Below are 16,725 nucleotides of genomic sequence, written 5' to 3' on the forward strand. Positions count from 1 at the left end.
AACACTTGGGTCTGATTTTCCCCTAGAAGTGTCTTCCAAATCCAGTAAAGGGACTGAGATGCCAATGGGTTGAGCAGAGGTTTTGACAGGCTCAAAACCCTAGCAGGACAAAAGGGAAGGCCAGGGACTACTAAGGAAGGGGTGAGGTTTGAATCCCTTAAATCCATATCTCACAAGTTTAGGAAACTGATGATATCATGTATAGATAGGAATGTAAATTGTACAACCACTTGGACAGCTTTAAATATTTTTATATCCACGTGCATATGCAAGAAAAATGAGTGGATGTGTTCACAGGAATGATTGAACAAGAATGTTCATGGCAGATTTATTCATAACATCCCTAAGTGTTCATCAGTCCCACAGTGTTTTTTAAGAGAATAAAAATCAGTGTCATGTTCATGCAGTGGAAAACTATGCAGAGTAAAAGAAGAGCAACTAAGAAATGAATCTAAAGCAATGGACCAAGGAAGAGCCAGGCATAGAAGCACACATGTGAGGATCATGCAGGTGTGGAACTAGGGAGGAAATGGATAGGAGAAACTCAGAAGTGATGGCAATGTAATGTTTTTCAAGGAAAAAAACACAAATGCATACATGGTTTGTCATGTAAAGTTTTGTACTTTATATGAATGTTGGAAATTTCCTTTGTCTATAGTAAATATTCGGAGAAGGCAATGGCAAGCCACTCCAGTACTCTTGCCTAGAAAATCCCATGGATGGAGGAGCCTGGTAGGCTGCAGTCCGTGGGGTCGCTAAAGGTCGGACACGACTGAGCGACTTCACTTTCACACGTTGGAGAAGGAAATGGCAACCCACTCCACTGTTCTTGCCTGGAGAATCCCAGGGACGGGGGAGCCTGGTGGGCTTCCGTCTATGGGGTCACACAGAGTCGGACACGACTGAAGTGACTTAGCAGCAGCAGCAGCATAGTAAATATTAAACAATATTACCCCCAAACAGTAAAATCAACAGATTGATTTCAAATAAGCTTGTGTTGAAAAAGATTAGATTTCAGCTAAAAAGGAAAGGGTGACTCTATTTCATCTGATTCTGACATCAACCCAATAGTTTTTTCAAGATATGAAATGTGAACTGTTTTACCTTGCAGCACACTGATGTATGCATACACATGGCCTCATCCAGCAGCCTCAGCAGCTCCTGGAACTGATCATCCTGGTAGTCAAACCGCTCCCCGAAGGTGATGGAGCAAATAATATTGGAAACGGCATTGTTGATTAGGAAGTGAGGGTCAAAAGGCTGTCCTGGAGGCAGGAGAAGAGACGGAGCCTTCAGAAAGGTTTCCTTCTCATTTCACTAAAAGTCTACTCTACATGATGTATGACATAAAGACTATAGAACCACCACTAAGACTATGACCCCAGTACCCTACAAAGTGCTGGTATTAGGACAGATATGTAGGTATTGATGAGCTTCTGGTTAGAGAAAGCGTGAACCACAGTCCCTGCATCTGTCCTACGACCCGCTCACCATTCTCCTCTCCTATTGCCTGGATGAGGTAGGTGACCTCTTCCTGAATGCGTTCCTCTAAGCTCTTCCGTCCTAAACCGAAGTTCCTCAGAGTTGTCAGGGCGAACCTTCTTTGCTCTTTCCATACCTGGCCATTGGACCTGATCAAGCCTGGGAAAATGAATGCAATGTTATGAAAAGCAAGGCAACAAGGTACATGGGTGATAACGTATCAGAGGGAAGGAAGGAGAAGCACTTGAAGGCACTTGAAAATTATTCAGAGAAATAATCCCTAAGCGATGGATATAATGGCTTGAATTTATGGATTGCTTGCAATGCTGGGTACATTAGCATTTTTAATGCATTATGTAATTTAGTACTCGTAGAATCTCTCTGATGTAAGTATAGCCATTACTGCCAAATCAGCCTCCCAATTTTGATGATGAGAAAAATGAGGCTCAAAGGATAAATCTACACACTACAAGGTCATAGAGTTAGTACACACCTGAACATGCATTCAAATTCAAGTCTGCCTGACTCCAAAACCCACATTTTGATTACTTGTCACATAACCACATTTAAGAATTTGCTATGTTACATACTAAGCATGAATTTATGGATTAGACAAAATCAATACTCATAAGGAGAAAAGGTCTTGAAAAGATAAATAAATCACCCAAGAAAACAAAGAAACGTGAACACTGTGTAGAAAGAATGCCACAGTAAAAGGAAAAAAGAATATGTCTTAATATGCCGTCATATAAAGGCATTTATTTTATAACACTGGTGAGGCCAACATCCCCTTATTTCTTCGTTTCGTCTCACAATTCAACTCCTTCTAATATCTCCCTTTGGCTTCCACCACCTTAGTGAAATGGCTCTTCTTACTGCACAATCCTTTTCAGCTTCATCTTGATGTCTCAGCAGCATGAAATATTTTCTTCTTGAAACACTCTCTGCCAATGGACCCCAGAACATCACACTCTCCAGATTTTTCTGCTAATTTTCTGACTTCAGAGAAATTATCAAACCTTTGGTTAACTTATCTTCTTTGATCCAATTTTGAAATGATGGAGCTCTTCAAGACTAGGTCTGAAGCCTCTTCTTTTCTTACCCTATCCTCCATTTCTAGGAAATCTCCACTCCAAGATTTCAAATGACATCTACTGATAGCCAACATGTGCTATTGTCTCTCAGCTTCAGATGCATACACAATTGCCTGCTGCTTATCTCTCCTGGCTTCACACTCAGTGTATCAATGACTGAATTCATCGTTTGCTCCATACAACTCCCCACCCAGGCCAGCCAACATCTGTCCTCCTTCACATCTCCCTTCTTTCCTAAACCTACCCACTTGGGTATCTACCTCAGCACTTCATTCTCCCTCTGTCTAGGTCATCATGTCCTATTGGATTTGCCTCCCGAGTAGCTTAAATCCATGTATCTTCACATTCACTTTCCTGGTATAACCTACTACGCTATCATTTCTGGACATCTCCCGCATCCAGGCCACCACCTCCTCCAACCTCCAAGACTCCATAGTCTCTTGCTCCTTTTATTCCATTCTTGACATTGCAGCTTAGATAAGTCCTTAAAATGTACAGTGTAAATATGGTGATTCCTTTCTCTACTGAAATCACTCAGGAGCCTCCATTGTTATTAGGATAAAAAGCAACATCCTTAATAAGAATTTGCATGAACTGTTTCTGGCCAAACTCCCCAGCTTTATGTCCAGTTAATTATCTCCAATTAAGCCCCGTGTGTACTACATTGGCCCCCTTTCAATTCCTCAGTTCACTCTTCTTCCCACTTCAGAGACTTTTCATATTCTATTCTGGATTGCTTCTTCACTGGATTTCTGGATTGCTTCTTCACTTTATTACTTGTCTTTTACTTCATTAGCTTTCCCTGAGTCTCAGGACTAGATTAGATACCAGTAATAGGTGAACCGTACTCTTCGTAACACTTCATAACACTTCATAGCCTTAAATTATTTGTGTAATTTATATCGTCTTTCTTAATCACTTGTAAGTTATAGAAAACCAAGGATTTTGTCTGTTCTACTTACTGTTTTATCACTAGAGCCAACCACTAGGTTCACATTACAGACACAGAATAAATGGACATAGAGTTAATAGATGCAGTATTTCAAAGAGGAATTGAGAAACCCCTAGGGGGGAAAAAAAAGAGTGCTTTGGTAGGAGAATAGATTTTAGCTTTTCATTCAGAGTTTTGAAAATATAAGTTCATTTACCAAGTTTATTTTATGATCTTTTTAAATATTCATGCCAAACTCTTCCATTGACAGAAAGCTTGAGATACTCTGTGAGGCACAGCTTTAATAACAGAGCACAAGCAATTAGAGGCAAGAAAGGATCACAAAGTCAGTGGGAGGCAGCTGATCTACATATTTTCCTAGGGGACAAGATTTGAAGATTTGAATGAGAAAACAGAAGAGGGCTTGAAAGCATTGCCTTTCTTCTTCTTAAAAAAACACATCACATCACTGAGTGATGAGGATACTTATTTATCAAAATATCCATAGTGAGTTCATGCAGGTGATGCCACTTCTCCCAAATCCCTGACATTAGAGCTGACCCGGCCAGGTTCCCTGAGGAGGTGACTTCAACAGGCAATGGGGCCACTCAGTTTCCTTGAGGGGCAGAGATTTTATGAGGGGCCTGGTCCCTGGGAGCATTGGAAGCACTTTCAGAGACTACAGGAATATCAAACATATGCTTCTTATTTTGGTAATGGAACTTACCTTTATTATTAAAGATACGGTTATGAATAGGTATCACGGGGCGGTTTACAAAGTTTTGTTCCCGGTAGACAAGGGCTTCCTTGATATAGGGCAATCCAGTTATAATAATGGAATGAATTGCACCAAAATCCAGGCTAATAATGTTCCCATATTTCTTCACAACCTAAAAAACAGTAGAAGAGTCACAGTTGGGTATGTACAGGTGTATGTGTCCTGGATAGAGAATGTGCAGAGCTGCGATGGAGGTGGGGGGTGTGGAGGGGTGCGGAGGGGAGGTTTGTAATGAGTGGAATCTGTGTGTGTGTGTGTGTGTATCTTGGGCTGTTGGGAATATATCTACCTGTTTCCATTTCTCCTGTGCTCAACTAGACTTCTTTTCAATCTACTAGAGGACATAGACGTTCATCATAAAACTCATACATATGTTCAACTTACTTGAATTGAGTGAGCTTATGTGTCCTGAGAATAAGGCATAAAAATATAATAAAGTAAACAAAAGTCTTTTATCTTAAGAATCTTCAGCTCAGTTCAGTTCAGTTCAGATCAGTCGCTCAGTCATGTCCGACTCTTTGCGACCCCATGAATCACAGCATACCAGGCCTCCCTGTCCATCACCAACTCCCAGAGTTCACTCAGACTCATGTCCATTGAGTCGGTGATTCCATCCAGCCACCTCATTCTCTGTTGTCCCCTTCTCCTTCTGCCCCCAATCCCTCACGGTATCAGAGTCTTTTTCAGTTAGTCAACTTGTTGCATGAGGTGGCCAAAGTATTGGAGTTTCAGCTTTAGCATCAATCATTCCAATGAACACCCAGGACTGACCTCCTTTAGAATGGACTGTTTGGATCTCCTTGCAGTCCAAGGGACTCTCAAGAGTCTTCTCCAACACCACAGTTCAAAAGCCTCAATTCTTCAGTGATCAGCTTTCTTCACAGTCCAACTCTCACATCCATACATGACCACGGTAAAAACTATAGCCTTGACTAGACGGACCTTGGTTGGCAAAGTAATGTCTCTGCTTTTTAATATGCTATCTAGGTTGGTTATAACTTTCCTTCCAAGGAGTAAGCGTCTTTTAATTTCATGGCTGCAATCAGCATCCGAAGTGATTTTGGAGCCCCCCAAAAATAAAGTCTGACACAGTTTCCACTGTTTCCCTATTTATTTCCCATGAAGTGATGGGACCAGATGCCATGATCTTTGTTTTCTGAATGTTGAGCTTCAAGCCAACCTTTTCACTCTCCTCTTTCACTTTCATCAAGAGGCTTTTGAGTTCCTCTTCACTTTCTGCCATAAGGGTGGTGTTATCTGCATATCTGAGGTTATTGATATTTCTCCCAGCAATCTTGATTCCAGCTTGTGCTTCTTCCAGCCCAGCGTTCCTCACGATGTACTCTGCATATAAGTTAAATAAGCAGGGTGACAATATACAGCCTTGACGTATTCCTTTTCCTATTTGGAACCAGTCTGTTGTTCCATGTCCAGTTCTAACTGTTGCTTCCTGACCTGCATAAAGGTTTCTCAAGAGGCAGGTCAGGTGGTCTGGTATTCCTATCTCTTTCAGAATTTACTGTTTAATCACAAGAGAATGTCCCCTTCCTCAAAAGGTTCTAGGTGATAAAAAAAAAAGTCACTCTGAGTCAGGGACTAAATATGGAGAAGAGAACACTTGTTTGGAGTCATGTTAACTCTGTGATTGACAACTCAGATCTCAGAATAGTTGCCTCACTTTTCTTGGAGCCTCAGCTCCCCAGTTGTGAAATGCAGAAAACTCTCTCCCTCCCTCCACTGGAGTTTCTGTGACGGGGAACTCCCTGGCACTTCAGTGATTCAGTTCAGCTCAGTTCAGTCACTCAGTCATGTCCAACTCTTTGCGACCCCATGAATCACAGCACGCCAAGCCTCCCTGTCCATCACCAACTCCCGGGATTCACCCAAATTCATATGCATTGAGTTGGTGATGCCATCCAGGCATCTCATCCTCTGTCGTCCCCTTCTTCTCCTGCCCCCAATCCCTCCCAGCATCAGAGTCTTTTCCAATGAGTCAACTCTTTGCGTGAGGTGGCCAAAGTATTGGCGTTTCAGCTTTGGCATCAGTTCTTCCAATGAACACCCAGGACTGATCTCCTTTAGGATGGACTGGTTGGATCTCCTTGCAGTCCAAGAGACTCTCAAGACAAGTCTCCAACACCACAGTTCAAAAGCCTCAATTCTTCGGCGATCAGCTTTCTTCACAGTCCAACTCTCACATCCTTACATGACCACTGGAAAAACCATAGCCTTGACTAGACGGACCTTTGTTGGCAAAGTAATGTCTCTGCTTTTTAATATACTATCTAGGTTGGCCATAACTTTCCTTCCAAGGATTAAGTGTCTTTTAATTTCATGGCTGCAATCACCATCTGCAGTGATTTTGGAGCCCCCAAAATAAAGTCTGGATTAGGACAGGGCATACACTGCCATGGACCCAGGTATGATCCCTGGACAGGTAACAAAAACCCCACAAGCAGAACGGTGTGCTGGAAAACCGCACACTCTAGAACCCAAACAGTTTCTGTGAGGAGGAATGGGAACAATAATGTGAAATGCACTTTGTGCCATGGGTCATGTCAGATAGCCTCTCTATAGTGCAGGGAATGAATGGTCTCTGTGCAAAGAGACATGCATGCACTTGCTCAAGGGGACAGACAGGACAAGAGCACATGGATGATGTGCAGAAGAAAGGCACCGATGTTCACAGACAACCGCAGCTATTGGGTGCCATGTGAACTACTTGCACCTTTTATCTCATTTCCTTCACACCAACCTACAGTACTAATGATTTTATTCAGGTTTTAGTAAGGAAAATTAGTCATGTAGAAGTAACTTAGCCAATGTGACAGAGCTTTGGTGGCTGGAGGGAATGTGCCAGGCATTATGTAACGTGTAAGGACAGAGACATGAACTTGAGATGGTGCTGGACCTTAGAGTTTCGTGGATGTGACGGCATGAAAGTGAGAATGAGAGTAATGGAGCAGAGAGAAAGAAAGGGAAAGGGAGAGTGTGTGGGTGTGTCACAGACACATAAGGGACCCAGCGGCTAGGAATGGTTCCTGGAAAAAATAGCTCTCACTGTGTAGAGAGATGGGATACAGGCTGGCGGGGTACTGTGAGCTGGACCAAGGATGTCTTAATGACAAGTGAAATACTTTAGATCTTGTTTTGCTTGTAATCAGAAAACTGAATAGATAAGGTAAGGTGAGTGCCTCAGAGCTTGGATTTTGAAGTCTTACAAATCCCTTTCATTCAGCTTCCACTTGTTACTTTCTGTGTGATATTTAGTCCAGTTATTTAAAGTCCCTCTGTCTCAATTTCAAAATGTATAAAATGACACCTTTTACAATTTGGGATTCTGGTGATAGTGCTGCAATGAAAAGGGGAAACAAAAGAGGAATTTTTCCTTCCCTTTCCTGAAAACAATGCAGATAAAAGAACAGTGTGCAGTAAAAACATTCTGAGTTTTTTTACTTTGCGTGGGTGTGTGCATGCATGCTAATTTGCTTCAGTCATGTTTGATTCTGTGTGACTCTATGGATTGTAGCCTGCCAGGCTCCTCTATCCATGGGATTCTCCAGGCAAGAATACTGGAGTGGGTTGCCATGCCCTCCTCCAGGGGCTCTTTCTGACCCAGGGATCAAATCCATGTCTCATATCTCCTGCATTGACAGGCAGTTTCTTTTTCACTAGCACCACCCAACTGTTCCTAATTCTGCATGTCCATAAGTAAGTTTGCTTTTCTGCACTCCTAACTCAACGTGTCTGTAACTAAGTTTACTTTTCTGCCCCCTAGCTCTCTGCAAGAGCAACATTTCACACCTATTTTCCTTTGACTGTGTTGAATACATCCTCTGTCTGGTGCTGATCCTTCTAACACACTCCTCCCCTTGTAGTTCTATTTTACACATCAGAAAGAAGGCCACAGGACCGCCAAACTGCCAGACTCAATTACTGGGATACCTAACCCAGCCTATGACTGTTTTTGAAACAATGCAAAAGGAAAAAAAAAAAAATGCTAACACCTGTGTTCCTCATCATTAACTCATGACTGTGAACCTTTACCTTATATAAGCCCCTTGTCTCCTCAAGGAAAGATATACCTATTTGAATGCAGAGTTCCAAAGAATAGCAAGGAGAGATAAGAAAGCTTTCCTCAGTGATCAATGCAAAGAAATGGAGGAAAACAATAGAATGGGAAAGAAAATTAGAGATACCAAGGGAACATTTGATGCAAAGATGGGCACAATAAAGGACATAAATGGTATGGACCTAACAAAAGCAGAAGATATTAAGAAGAGCTGGCATGAATAAACAGAAGAACTATATAAAAAAGATCTTCACGACCCAGATAATCATGATGGCGTGATCACTCACATTCACCTAGAGCCAGAAATCCTGGAATGTGAAGGCAAGTGGGCCTTAGGAAGCATCATTATGAACAAAGCTAGTGGAGGTGATGGAATTCCAGTTGAGCTATTTCAAATCCTGAAAGATGATGCTGTGAAAATGCTGCACTCAATATGCCAGCAAATCTGGAAAACTCAGCAGTGGCCACAGGACTGGAAGAGGTCAGTTTTCATTCTAATCCCTAAGAAAGGCACTGCCAAAGAAAGCTCAAACTCATGCACAATTGCACTCATCTCACACTCTAGTAAAGTCATGCTCAAAATTCTCCAAGTGAGGCTCCAGCAATACACAAACCATGAACTTCCAGATGTTCAAGCTGGTTTTAGAAAAGGCAGAAGAATCAGAGATCAAATTCCCAACATCTGCTGGATCATCGATAAAGCAATAGAATTCCAGAAAAACATCTACTTCCGCTTTATTGACTATGCCAAATCCTTTGACTGTGTGCATCACAACAAACTGTGGAAAATTCTGAAAGAGATGGGAATACCAGACCACCTGACCCGCCTCTTGAGAAACCTATATGCAGGTCAGGAAGCAACAGTTAGAACTGGACATGGAACAACAGACTGGTTCCAAATAGGAAAAGGAATACGTCAAGGCTGTATATTGTCACCCTGCTTATTTTAACTTATATGCAGAGTACATCATGAGAAACACTGGGCTGGAGGAAGCACAAGGTGGAATCAAGATTGCCGGGAGAAATATCAATAACCTCAGATATGCAGATGACACCACCCTTATGGCAGAAAGTGAAGAAGAATTAAAGAGCCTCTTGATGAAAGTGAAAAAGGAGAGTGAAAAGTTTGGCTTAAAGCTCAAAATTCAGAAAACTAAGATCATGGCATCTGGTCCCATCACTTCATGGTAAACAGATGGGGAAACAGTGGAAACAGTGGCTGACTTTATGTTTGGGATCTCCAAAATCATCGCAGATGGTCATTGCAGCCATGAAATTAAAAGACGCTTACTCCTTGGCAGGAAAGTTATGACCAACCTAGATAGCATTTTAAAAAGCAGAGACATTACTTTGTTAACCAAGGTCCGTCTAGTCAAGGCTATGGTTTTTCCAGTGGTGATGTTTGGATGTGAGAGTTGGACTATAAAGAAAGCTGAGTGCTGAAGAACTGATGCTTTTGAACTGTGGTGTTGGAGAAGACTCTTGAGAGTCCCTTGGACTGCAAGGAGATCCACCCAGTCCATCTTAAAGGAGATCAGTCCTGAATATTCATTGGAAGGACTGATGTTGAAGCTGAAACTCCGATACTTTGGTCACCTGATGCGAAGAGCTGACTCATTTGAAAAGACCCTGATGCTGGGAAAGATTGAGGGCAGGAGGAGAAGGGGACGACAGAGGATGAGATGGTTGGATGGCATCACCGACTCGATGGACAAGGGTTTGGGTAGACTCTGGCTGTTGGTGATGGACAGGGAGGCTTGGCATGTTGCAGTTCATGGGGTTGCAAAGAGTCAGCCATGACTGAGCGACTGAACTGAAGACTCCTCAGGGGCAGAGGAGGGGCACAGTTTTTGAGGTATGAGCCTATTGTGTTCCCCCTATCTGTTGGCTGAGAGTTAAAGCCAACTTTCTATATCCTCCTGTCTTTCTCTTTTATTTGGCTTCAGTGGACAGAGAAAGTCAAGATTTCGGCCAGCAAAAATAGTGATCATAATACTAAAATTAATAATAAATTATTTATGGTTATTGATCTATTTGGAAGTGTATTTTAGGAAGTGTATTTTAGTGAAAGGATTTAGGGGAAGTGGCCAGCGACTGGTTGGGTGGAGCCCACGCAGTGATCAGGTCAGACAAGTGATGCCTGGTATGCAACCAACAATTGGTTTTTCCTTGAATTTGTTACTATAAAGTTCTGAAGAATGGGAGAGGGTGGGAGATATAGAAATAAGCATCGACTATGTGCTCGGCATCCTGGCAGTTAACTGATATTCATGACTTGTTTAATTCTTATAACAACCCTAGAATTTACTCCCAGCTTTCAGAAAGAGAGGCACAGAGATATAGAGCCTAGCTAATGAGCATAAAGTAGGGCTTTCTCTAGCTCCCTCTGTATGACTCATCCTTAAATGAAAGCATGGAGATACTCTCTGTTCTTCTGAGTGATGAATTCCCTAGGGTTAACAGGCCGTGTTATTTCTCTATCAAATTCACATGAGTCCAATGGGACGTGAGTAGTGGTGATGTGTGCATCCACTAGGTCGTGTCTTAAAAGAAATTAGCTTCCCATCATCTCCCATTTTCCCCTTGTCATGGTACAGTACTCACACATGGCACTGTTGCAGGACCAGAGCAGTAAGACAGAAGCATTATAGTTTTCATGTCACTTTCCCCTATTTAAAAATCTCCCGTCTACTTTATTCCATATAACCACTTGCATAACATGCCTTTCAAGTTCAGCCAAATTTATTTCAACATTCTACAGAGATTCTCCCAGAGCTTCCCAATCACAGTGAAGCCCCCTAATGATATTTCATTTGGTTACCCTAACGTGGGTTATACCACACATTACATCATACACTCTCTTGCACTATACCTGTCATATGATAAGCACTTCTTAAATATCTCTTGGATAAATGAACCTTTGAATAAATCAATTATTCATTAACTATATCAGGAAAAGTCACGTAGCCTAAGTAGAGATTGTGTGTAGGATTCAAAGAGTCTTAGGTTCAAGTCCTTGTTTGATCATTATCAATTTTGAATAACCTAGGCAAATAACTTGACAGATTTCAGTTTCTTCAGCCTTAAAATGGAAACAATATCAGATGAGGCAATAAGCTATGTATGCATAGCCTGTAAGCTTTACAGCAATACAAAGAGATGTACTAAAAAACACTACAGATACATTAAAATGGGGTTTTTACAAAATGTTTAAGTGACTCACAGTAAGAGAAGAAAGGAGAAATAGAAGAATAGAAAACAAAGTGAAAAACAGAAATAATAAAGCAGTAGACTTTAGTGTTCACACATCAAAAAATACACTAAATATATATAGTCTAAATTCACCAATTAAAAGAGAGTTTGGTAGAATCAAATAATAGTCCACCTAAAGTTATATACAAAAACTCATTTCAAATATAATCACATAAATATGCTAAAAGTGAAAGAATGGAAAAGCATATGCAATGCAAATATTAACCAAAGGAGAGCTGTTGTGGTTATATTGGATAAAGTTCAGGCAAAGACAGTCATCAGAGATAAATGTAGTAATTAAATAGCCAATTCACCAAGATGACATAGCAATTTTAATGTCTGTGTGTATGCCATAAAAGAGCTGCCAAATTCATTGGTGGCTCAGATGGTAAAGAATCTGCCTGCTTTGCGCAAGACATGTTTGATCCCTGGGTCAGGAAGATTCCCTGCAAGGGGAAGGGCAACCCACTTCAGTATTGTTGTCTGAAGAATTCCATGAACAGAGGAGCCTGGCAGACTACAGTCCATGGGGTCACAAAGAGTCGGACATGACTGAGTGACTAACACATACAACACAACAACACACACACACCAGAAATAAATAAACACATAGACAAACCTGTATTTTTCAGTTGCAGATATCAGGATTCTTATAGTAATTGATAGAATTAGTAGAAAAGAAATCGACAAGGGTACAGACATACTTAAACAACACAAACATCTAATAAGGTCTACCTGACACAGAGTACAGAACACTCCTCTGAACAATAGAAGAAGACATATTGCTTCAAGTATCTGTCATGGGTCATAAAACCGATCTTTACATACTTGTTCAAGGTTGAAATCAGTGTATGCCCTCTGCTCTAATGGACTCCAGTTGGAAATTATTAACATTAAGAAAACAAGAATATTTCACAATACTTGAAAAACAACACAGTTCTTAAAAAGGGTATAGGTTTAGGGCTTTAATATTCTAAATACTAATCCTATGACTTAGTAACACCAATGGGGTGTTTCTTACAGAAACTGGTAAAGTCATCTGCATCTGAACTTTGTACTATAGGCTTGTGTTTAAACTTTTCCAGCCATTCCTAGGGAACTAGACCTATTATTTGTTGAGCGCCAACTATAAGCTATGTTAACACTGAACATTCCTTTTATTTCATCATCACAACCACCTACCACAGAGCTGGGAAGCAGCAGGAAGCACGAAGAAAACCTAGGCAGAGGAATGACATTTTTAAATTAATACTTGAGAGTGATTGCAGATGGACAAGCCTGAAGGTGGGGGCTCTGTCTTGGTAGGGATATAGTTGAAAAATGGTAAGGACTTAGGTAGCAGTATCCCCATTTTACACATGGGAAACAGAACCTCTAAGAGTGAAAGCTTAGCATTCCCCCCTCCCCCCACCAGGGATAATAATATTAAAAAGACAAAGTGATCATGCTCTAAATAGAATGTCCCAGTAATATGTAAAAAGACATAACTAAATGATTTAAAATACGTATTGTGTCTGTTACTCTTGAGGCTCCAGTTAAAAACAACAACAACAACAACAAAGAGACAAAGGGTCACTTGGTCAATCAAAAAGATTTACGGAGGATGCAGAGTGGGTTCTGAACTATACTCTATCCAAGGATCCCTGATATGAGAGAAACTATGCAGATGACAGCTCCAGTAGTCATGTACAGATGCGCGAGCTGAATAACAAAAAAAGCCGAATGCAGAAGAATTGATGTCTTTGAACTGTGGTGCTAGAGAAGACTAAACAACAACAAAGCTCCTGGCAGTATGTGAGGCTTCATTTGAGCGCTACAGTTCAATATTTACACTATTTCCATCAACTAGATGGACCAAGAAGCTCTTTTTGTTTTGTACAATAAACTTGCACCACCACCATCCCCCCAAAGCATATCTTGTTTAGCACACTTAAACAGTAAACAGTTAACAATATTTCATCCCTACAAAGCACAGGTTGAATCATGCCAATTGCTGGGGAGAAGAGAGCGGCTCATAAGCAGGATGTACCCGAGTGATCATTTTAGGCTCAGAACACCCATGTTTCCATACTCAGTGCCCAGAATGGCCCTGGTCCTGCAGGTCAGGATGTACTTGGGCACTTTCACCTGTTCCTACCTGCTGAGAAACCACGATTCCTTTCCCCAAGTCCAGGTGGAATAAGTTGCCTACGAAAGGCAGGCGCAGGGGTCCCGGTGGGTAGTTCTTTGGGCGCTGCCTTTTGAGGAAATCAGCAAAGAGGAGAAAGACAAAGGCCCCCAGCAGGACAGTGCCAGGATGGAGCGCGGCCCAGAAGGCAGCCGCCAGGGAGCCCAACGCCTCCAACATGGCTGCGCTGTCTGGTTCCTCTTCAGCAATCAGAGCCAAGGAAGGTCCATGCACCTGTGAATTTATAATCCCTACACCATGCCTTTCCTGCCCTGTGTCCAGCCCACGTCCCGCCCTTCCTGTCAGACCCTGCCCTCCCTCCCTCCCTCTTCTGTCCTTCCCTGCTCCCACCTCTACTCTTCCCTTCCCCCTCCACTCAAATGAGCCCTGCCCCTTGCTCCCCTTGGCACCTGGTCCACTGTACCCTTCCACCCTTCCATGACCCACCTTTTCCTCTCCTCTTGCCAATTTGTTGGTCAGTCCCTAAGTCCTGTCTGAATCTTTTCCACCCCATGGAGGCAGCACATCAGGCTTCCCTGAGCCATGAGTCAGCAGTGGCCTGCTGCAGGGGCAGAGGCTCTGGCAACAGCAGTGCTGGGAGGCACAGCGTATGGCAGAAGTCCTCTTGCAGCTCACCATTAGCCCCACTATAGAGCTGCCAGGTGGACAACTCATAAACTGGAGAACAATTGTACCAAAGAAGTTCTCGCACTGCTGGGAAAGTTCTAGGCCCCACAACAGGCTTCCCAACCTGGGGATCAGGCAAAGACACTGAGGATCCTCAGGGAATCTGACTTTGAAGGTCAGTGGGGTTTGATTACTGAATTTCCACAGGACTGGGAATACAGACTCTTGGAGGGCAGAAACAAAACCTTGTGTACACAAGGACCCAGGAGAAAGGAGAGGCGACCCCACAAGAGACTGAGTCACAGTTGCCTTTGTGTGTTTGGAAGTCTCTGATGGAGGCATGGGTCCACAGTGGGCTGCTGCAGTGTCAGAGGTACTGACTACAACATTCCTGGGAGCCATGGCATGCTTGCTTAAGTCCTTTTGAAGGAGGTAGCCATTATTGCCATTACCCCTACCACCTAAGGCCAAACTACAGGGAGGGAATACAGCCCCACCATCAGCAGTGATTGGATTAAAGACTTACTGAGCATGGCCTTGCCAACCAGAACAAGACCCAGTTTTCCCCACATCCAGTCCCTCCCAAAGAAGGTTCAAACTACCACATAATTGCACTCATCTCACATGTTAGCAAAGTAAAGCTCAAAATCCTCCAAGCTAGGCTTCAATAGTTATGTAAACCAGGAACTTCCAGATGTACAAGCTGGCTTTAGAAAAGGTAGAGGAACCAGAGATCAAATTGCCAACATCCATTGGATCATAGAAAAAGCAAAAGAGTTCCAGAAAAACATCTACTTCTTCTTCATTGACTATGCTAAAGCCTTTGACTGTGTGGATCACAACAAACTGTGGGAAATTCTTAAAGAGATGAGAATACAAGACTACCCTACCTGCCTCCTAAGAAATCTGTATGCAGATCAAAAAGCAACAGTTAAAACTGGACATAGAACAACAGACTGGCTTCAAATCAGGAAAGGAGTACGTCAAGGTTGTATATTGTCACCCTACTTATTTAACTTATATGCAGAGTCCGTTCCCTTCAGTTGCTCAGTCGTGTCCGACTCTTTGCGACCCCGTGGACTGTAGCCTACCAGGCTTCTCCGTCCATGGGATTCTCCAGGCAAGAATACTGAAGTGGGTTACCATTTCCTTCTCCAGGGGATCTTGCCGAACCAGGGATCGAACCCAGGTCTCCCGCATTGGAGGCAGACGCTTTAACCTCTGAGCCACCAGGGAAGCACACCATGAGAAATGCCGGGCTGGATGAAGCACAAACTGGAATAAAGATTGCCGGGAGAAATATCAATAACCTCAGATATGCAGATGACACCACCCTTATGGCAGAAAGTGAAGAAGAACTAAAGAGCCTCTTGATGAAAGTGAAAGGGGAGAGTGAAAATGCTGGATTAAAACTCAACTCAAAAAATTAAGACCATGGCATCTGGTCCTATTGCTTCATGGCAAATAGGTGGAGAAACAATGGAAACGGTGATGGACTTTATTTTCTTGGGCTCCAAATTCACTGTGGATGGTGACTGTGGCCATGAAATTAAAAGATGCTTGCTCCTTGGAAGAAAAGGTATGACAAACCTAGATGACATAATAAAAAGCAGAGACATTACTTTGCCGAAAAAGGACTGTATAGTCAAAGCTATGGCATTTCCAGTAGTCATGCATGGATATAACAGTTGGACCATAAGGAAGGTTGAGTGCTGAAGAATTGATGCTTTTGAACTGTGGTGTGAAGAAAACTCTGGAGAGTCCCTTGGACAGCAAGGAGATCATACCAGTCAATCCTAAAGGAAATCAACCCTGAATATTCACTGGAAGGACTCATGATGACACTCCAATACTTGGGTCACCTGATGGGAAGATCTGACTCATTGGAAAAGACCCTGATGCTGGGAAAGATTGAAGGCAGGAGGAGAATGGGAACAACAGAGGATGAGATGCTTGGATGGTATCACCGACTCAATGGACATGAACGTAAGCAAGCTCCAGGAGATCGTGAAGGACAGGGAGGTCTGGCATGTTGCAGTCTATGGGGTCGAAAAGAGTTGGACACAACTGAGCGACTGAATGAACAAACGAGTCCCTCCAATCAGGGGGCTTGCACAAGATTCTTATCCATCAGAGGACAGTACATGTACTGAGAACTATCAGCTGTACAAGCTGGATTTAGAATAGGCAGAGGAACCAGAGATCAAATTGCCAACATCCTGCCAACTGGACCCCGCCTGATCCTCTCCTCCTGCTTTTTTTGTTTTGTTCCACCTCCAAGTGTGTCATTCTCTGAGACCAATGGTGCTCTAAGGTTTATGG

The 16,725-nt window shown here is 42.6% G+C and overlaps 1 protein-coding gene across 1 annotated transcript in view; it reads right to left on the reverse strand.

Moving 5' to 3' along the window:
* The window catches only part of LOC129541373 (cytochrome P450 2J2-like), a 46,562-nt gene extending 32,537 nt beyond the window's left edge, over positions 1-14,025 (reverse strand). The window contains exons 1-4 of the mRNA XM_088834854.1: positions 13,747-14,025; positions 4,235-4,397; positions 1,492-1,641; positions 1,105-1,265 (exon numbers count right to left, since the gene is read on the reverse strand). Of these exons, the coding sequence (XP_088690980.1) occupies positions 1,105-1,265; positions 1,492-1,641; positions 4,235-4,397; positions 13,747-13,956 (684 nt within the window). The 5' untranslated portion in view covers positions 13,957-14,025. The remainder of the gene's footprint in view (positions 1-1,104; positions 1,266-1,491; positions 1,642-4,234; positions 4,398-13,746) is intronic.
* Between the last annotated feature and the right edge of the window lie 2,700 nt (positions 14,026-16,725).

Source organism: Moschus berezovskii, chromosome 4 (genome assembly GCF_049115385.1).
Source record: "Moschus berezovskii isolate FMDL1 chromosome 4, NW_MosBer_1.0, whole genome shotgun sequence".
Taxonomy (NCBI): Eukaryota; Metazoa; Chordata; class Mammalia; order Artiodactyla; family Moschidae; genus Moschus; species Moschus berezovskii.